This window comes from Gekko japonicus, unplaced genomic scaffold (assembly GCF_001447785.1).
Source record: "Gekko japonicus isolate JY-2015 unplaced genomic scaffold, Gekko_japonicus_V1.1 scaffold2937, whole genome shotgun sequence".
In the NCBI taxonomy this organism is placed as follows: Eukaryota; Metazoa; Chordata; class Lepidosauria; order Squamata; family Gekkonidae; genus Gekko; species Gekko japonicus.
This window is the reverse complement of record NW_015176065.1, coordinates 1-5,826: the sequence shown is the minus strand read 5'-3', so window position 1 is coordinate 5,826 and position 5,826 is coordinate 1. Positions and strand designations below refer to the sequence as shown.

The following is a 5,826-nucleotide window of genomic DNA, read 5'->3' as shown; positions in this document are numbered from 1 at the left end:
TGAAGAGCTCCCAGAGCAGTTCTCCTGGAGAGAATGGCTGCTTTGGGCAACGGACTCTATGGCATTATACCCTGCTGAGGTCCCTCCGCATCCCAAACCCTGCCCTCCCCAGGCTCTACCCCTCAAATCTACAGGTATTTCCCAACCCAGAGTTGGCAACTGTGTAACTGGCTATGGAACCACTTTTCAGACCCTTGGAACCCAGAAGACATGGCAGAGGAGGAGGTGCTTTTCTACCTTAGCTGCCACTGCAGAGCCCCAAATCAACATAAGTCAGGGGTGGAGGGAACCATACCTGTTACCATGAGGCTGTCCTCCCATACTACCCATTTGGGGCAGCAAAATGACTTGAGAAAGCCCTGCCTAATAGCTAAGCAGAAGTTAAAAAACATGGCTCGCTTCCCTCTATTTTTCCCTTCTCTCTGCCGCCCCACCAGCCACAGCCAGGACATTCACCTGGAGCTTCCTTCTAGAGCTCGTTGTATTTCTCCCCATAACGGGCCTTGCTCCTAGTTTATATAATATTTTAAATATAATCAAATATACACACGTATGAAAAATAAACTCACAGGTTCATGCATGAATGAGAAACAATATAACGGAATAAACAGTGCAAGGATTCTCTTTTCTGTATGTCCTGCTACTGCAAAGGAATAGTCCAAAATATACTTCTTCCAGAGCTTGCTGCTTGTAAGAGAAGTGATCCAACAATCCTGTCACTAGAGGAGAAGCGGTCCAGCGGCTCCCTGGATGTACAAGCCATTTCCAGCTTTCTTTCTCAAGAATCACTTTAACAATTCCTTGTATAAATTATTTTCTGGAACCAATCTCCATCCTTATAACAACATGTGCACTTTCCCCATGGGATTAGGATTTATGAGTTTATTTTTCACGTGTGTATATATTTGATTATATTTAAAACATTATATAAATTCTTTGTATTCTATCAAAATCATTTACTTTTCTAGTTTTGTATTTTTGTACACGGTATTTTCTTTGTTTTGGATCTGTTCCACCGTGGTCCCTATTTTTGCCAGTTTACTGTGAAAGCCAGTTTGGTGGAGTGGTCAGGAGTGCGGATTCTACTTTGGGCGACTGGGTTTGATTCCTCCTCCACTTGCACCTGTTGGATGACCTTGGGCAAGCCATAGTTCTGATAAGAGCTGTCCTTGAAAAAGAGCCGTTTCTGTCAAGAGCTCTCTCAGCCCCACCTACCTCACAGGCAGTGTTCCCTCTAAGCTGTGGGGTCTTGTGAGCATAAATTGTAGTTTGTGAGTTACTGGCATTAAAGTTGTGAGCGAACGATTTGGCTACTGCATAAATTAGTTTGCTCTGGTGCCATTCTTCCTGAGCTAAGACAAAAATGTGTGAGCTGGAGGCTAAAAAACTGTGAGCTAGCTCACACTAACTCAGCTTAGAGGGAACACTGCTCACAGGGTGTCTGTTGTGGGGAGGGGAAGGGAAAGGAATCTGTAAGCCGCTCTGAGACTCCTTTGGGTAGTGAAGGGCAGGGTATAAATCCAATCTCTTCTTCTCTTCTTCATGACTGCTGAAGGCCAGGAAGTTATGGAGAGGGCTGTGAGGCCAAAGCATTTCGGAGGGGGGGCTGCCATGAGCTCTCGGTTGTATCCCGTGAGCTGGGAGTCAAGCGCAGTTCTAAACCCTTTTCAAGTTGCGCAAACCCTTACGCATCCCGTTCAGAAGTAGCTTTTGACAGGGGCTGGTTGATGTTGTGGCGGAACCTGAGTCGACGTTGACGGTGATGATCGATGACTTTTACTTTTTCCAGTGATCCTTTGAATGCCTCTTTGCCAATGTCCACTACAGCGCAGGAGTCCACCTATAGCACCCCTGCCGTCACCTCTGCCGGCCCGAGCTGCTCTTCCCAGAGCGCTAGCCCCGTAACCACCACTTCGTCCTATGACCAGGCCTCTGTGCATAGCAGGATAACGTACCAAAGTTCCATGCCTCCGCCGGAACCGGCCCCAGCTGCCGTCACGGTGAGTAGCTTTCCCGCAGAATTGAAAGTACAAAAAAATCGGTGTGGTCAGGTGCTGGGGAGGAGTTAACAGAAAAGTAAATCTATGGGTGTGTCAACTTGAAGGTAATATTGAATGTGAGATTCCTGTATAGCAGTGGTGGCGAACCTATGGCGTGGGTGCCAGAGGTGGCACTCAGAGCCCTCTCTGTGGGCACGCGTGCCGTCGCCCCAGCCAGGCCCAGACCATCATTAAAGTGTCGAATTCTCTGCCAAATAATGTCAAGCAAATGAAAGCATTTCGGATTGTTTCCTTCCTTTGTTTGGATCATCTTAAGTTAATGTATGAGTTGTTATATCTAAAGTACAACCTCAGCATTCAGGTTAAATTGCCGTGTTGGCACTTTGCGATAAATAAGTGGGTTTTGGGTCGCAGTTTGGGCACTCGGTCTCTAAAACGTTCGCCATCACTGCTGTATATATAGTATTTTTTTCCTGAGGAAAGACCAGAGGTCTGAAACACTTTACTATCCAGAATAAGTGTTGATTGAACTTGGAGCAGACTGCTTTTGTGAATACAAGGTCGTTAGAATGATATTTACCGAGTTTGGAGCAGACTGCTATGTGTAATTTTATTGACCTTTGTATTTTTTTTCTATGAGGGAATAAGTGTGTTTTTCATTACTTGACACTAAATGATGTTGTGGCTTTAACCTAGTCTCTCTTGTTATTGTATTATTCTGTGAGCATCTAGCGCACATCTGTATAATTTTTTTCTTACCAGACAGCCTTCATTTAGACATTCTGACATTCGTCAAAGGCTTTCTGTTGCTATCTCTGAGCACTGCTGGCTGGTTTTGTGTGAACTTTGCCTTTTCAAAATGATTTAACTCGAAATACTGCGTAGCTAATGTTAATTTGACACTGAGAATTCAAAGAGCTTTGCACGTGTGCTCGGTAATCCTTTGAGCCACGCTGTAAGACAGGTCATTGTTATCTCCCAGTTGCAGATTTGGGGGTGAGGTGAGGCTGTCTGATGAGTTTGGGGCTGAAGAGACAGGTGATGCACACCCGTTGGCATTGCAGTGCTTTCTTTGTGCCTTCTTCTGGTTAATACCGGAGCCGCATGCACTTAAATTCTTTGGCAAAATGGTCTGAATTCTGCTGCTGCTGCTGCTGCTAAGCAATTAGGTGTATGTCTTCTTATGTCACGCACACCATTTTACCAAGGATCAAACCTAGCAGTGATCCTGCTTATTTCTCCGGGAGTGGAAAGCGCCATCAAGTCATAGCTGACTTACGAGAGCCAGTTTGGTGTAGTGGTTAAGTGCGCGGACTCTTACCTGGGAGAACCAGGTTTGATTCCCCACTCCTCCAATTGCAGCTGCTGGATGACCTTGGGCAAGCCATAGTTCTCTCAGAGGTGTTCTTGAAAAAGAACAGTTTCTGTCAGAGCTCTCTCAGCCCCACCCACCTCACAGGGTGTCTGTTGTGGGGAGGGGGAGGGAAAGGAAGATTGTAAGCTGCTCTGAGACTCCGAATGAAGGGCAGGGTATGAATCCAATCTCTCTTCCTCTTCTTCTTCTTCTCCTTCTTCTGCTGTCAAGTCATAGCTGACTTTTGGCACCCTAGGGGGCTTTCAAGGCAAGAGGGGAGCAGTGGTTTGTCCTTGCCTGCCCCTCTGCATGGCAACCCTGCCCTTGTCCGGCCGTCTCCCATCCAAGTACAGACCAGGGCCGACCCTGCTTAGCTTCCGAGATCCGGTGATGGTGGTTTGCCATGGCTTGCCTCTGTGTATGATGGTGATGCTTATGAATCGACCAGCCCCTGATTCTTCAGGGCTCTGGGCGATGTACAACCACGGATAAACAAGATAAAATCAGTCAACACATTAGCGGAACGTTAGAGACAAGCAGTTGGCGAATAACCAGTCCCCATCCCAACTCCCACTGCCGGCTACTTCATGGACAGGTGGGGTAGAGGGCAAAAACAGATGTAAACGACAGAGAACAGGAAAAGGGTGCCAGCCGAGATGGGAACCGTCTTGGTCCTCAACCAAAAGCCTGGTGGAACATCTCCGCCTTGCAGGCCCTGCGGAATTCCATCAGATCCTGCAGGGCCCCGATGATGGAATTTGGCAGAGGGTTCCACCGGGTCGGGGCCAGGACCAAAAAGGCCCCGGCCCTGGTCGAGGACAACCGGATGTCTTTAGGAACCCTGGACTTCCTTGGTGGTCTCCCAACCCAGTACTGACCACAGGGGACCTGCTTAGCTTCCGAGATTGGGCTAGCATGGTCCAGGGCATCGTAGTTACAGACGCAGCTATATCGATGGATTTGAAATGGGGATGTATCCATTAAAAATAGATGTGAACAATAACGCGGAGCAGAGCCAAAATGTCCGTGCTGATTTTTTTTCCCCCACGGACCCCGCGCAAGAAATGTCACACACTAAATTGATTTCCCTGGATTAGCTGGGGTTGTATTTGAAGTAAAGCTTCTTACATCGAGGCTTGATAAGACACATGAATCGCATGATTTGAATGTTGAATGCCTCTCCTTTGGGCAACCGAGTCATTAATTTCTTCTTTCCCTTGGACTTCCAGAATGGACATGGCAGTGTTCGGACGCAGCCAGCCCTTGACAGTAAGTGCATCAATCCTTTGCTATATCTGTTGGGTTGAGGATTCTGTTTCCCTTTCCTTTGCCCTGCATTCCTCCAGTCTGCCTTTTTGTCTTCTTGATGGAACCAGTTCTTACCTGTGGAGGATGTATTAACGTTATGTAGTCTGTGTGCGTGTGTTGAGTCAAGTCGCTTCGAACGTATGGCGACCCTATGAATGCTTGACCTCCAAAAATGTCCTATCGTGAACAGCCTTGCTCTGGTCTTGCAAACGGAGGGCCCTCCTGGCTTCCTCGATTGAGTTGATCCATCTCAGGTTAGGTCTCCCTCTTCTCCTGCTGCCTTCAGCTTTTCCTAGCATTATTGTCTTTCCCCGTGACGTTTATCGTCACATAATGTGCCCAAAGTACGATAACCTTCAAGAAAGGTACCCATAGTGGGCAGAATGTGGTGCTTTTCAAAAATACCCAAAATGCAGCATAAGAACATAACATACATCACGCTGGATCAGGCCAGTGGCCCATCTAGTCCAACACTCTATGTCACACAGTGACCAAAACTCAGCTGTCATTAGGAGGTCCACCAGCAGGGCCAGAACTCCAGAAGCCCTCCCACGGTGGCCCCCAAGCACCAAGAATACAGAGCATAACTGCCCCAGACATAGTGTTCCATCTATACCTTGTGGCAATAGCTACTGATGGACCTCTGCTCCATATATTTATCCAATCCTGTCTTGAAGCTGTCTTTGCTTGTAGCTGCCACCACTTCCTGTGGCAGTTAATTCCACATGTTAATTACTCTTTGGGTGAAGAAATACTTCCTTTTATCTGTTCTAAACCTACTGCTCGTCAATTTCATTGAAGTTGGAAGTGTGCGCCCTCTCCTGGCCGGCTTTTTGTATAACTCTGGAACAGCATCTCATGCATATCTCTGTGAATTCACATCCCTCTCTTAACTTGATTTGATGAGCCACCCATGACTTGCATCCGGGAGCCATTTATTCTCAGAAACATCCACAGGAGCTATTGTCTAGTCCTGGTATCTTTTACATGTAATCCTTTAACTGATTATCCCTAAACCTTTGTTTCTCCACACTCCCCTAAGTGTTTGCCCGTCGTTTTCACCTCCGCTTAGCCCCTCACTGGAGAGTAGCTGAGAGTTTTCCTTTATATTCTGGGCGGGTATGCATATTAAGGATCTGTGTGGAGATCAGGAAAAGCTGGAGT

General features: G+C 47.1%; 1 protein-coding gene across 1 annotated transcript in view; it reads left to right on the top strand.

Moving 5' to 3' along the window:
• The window catches only part of LOC107123461 (ubiquitin-associated protein 2-like), a gene marked incomplete at its 3' end in the record, with an annotated part of 102,659 nt that extends 98,036 nt beyond the window's left edge, over nt 1-4,623 (top strand). The window contains exons 15-16 of the mRNA XM_015426711.1: nt 1,790-2,000; nt 4,584-4,623. Coding sequence (XP_015282197.1) covers nt 1,790-2,000; nt 4,584-4,623 — 251 coding nt within the window. The remainder of the gene's footprint in view (nt 1-1,789; nt 2,001-4,583) is intronic.
• Nucleotides 4,624-5,826: the final 1,203 nt, after the last annotated feature.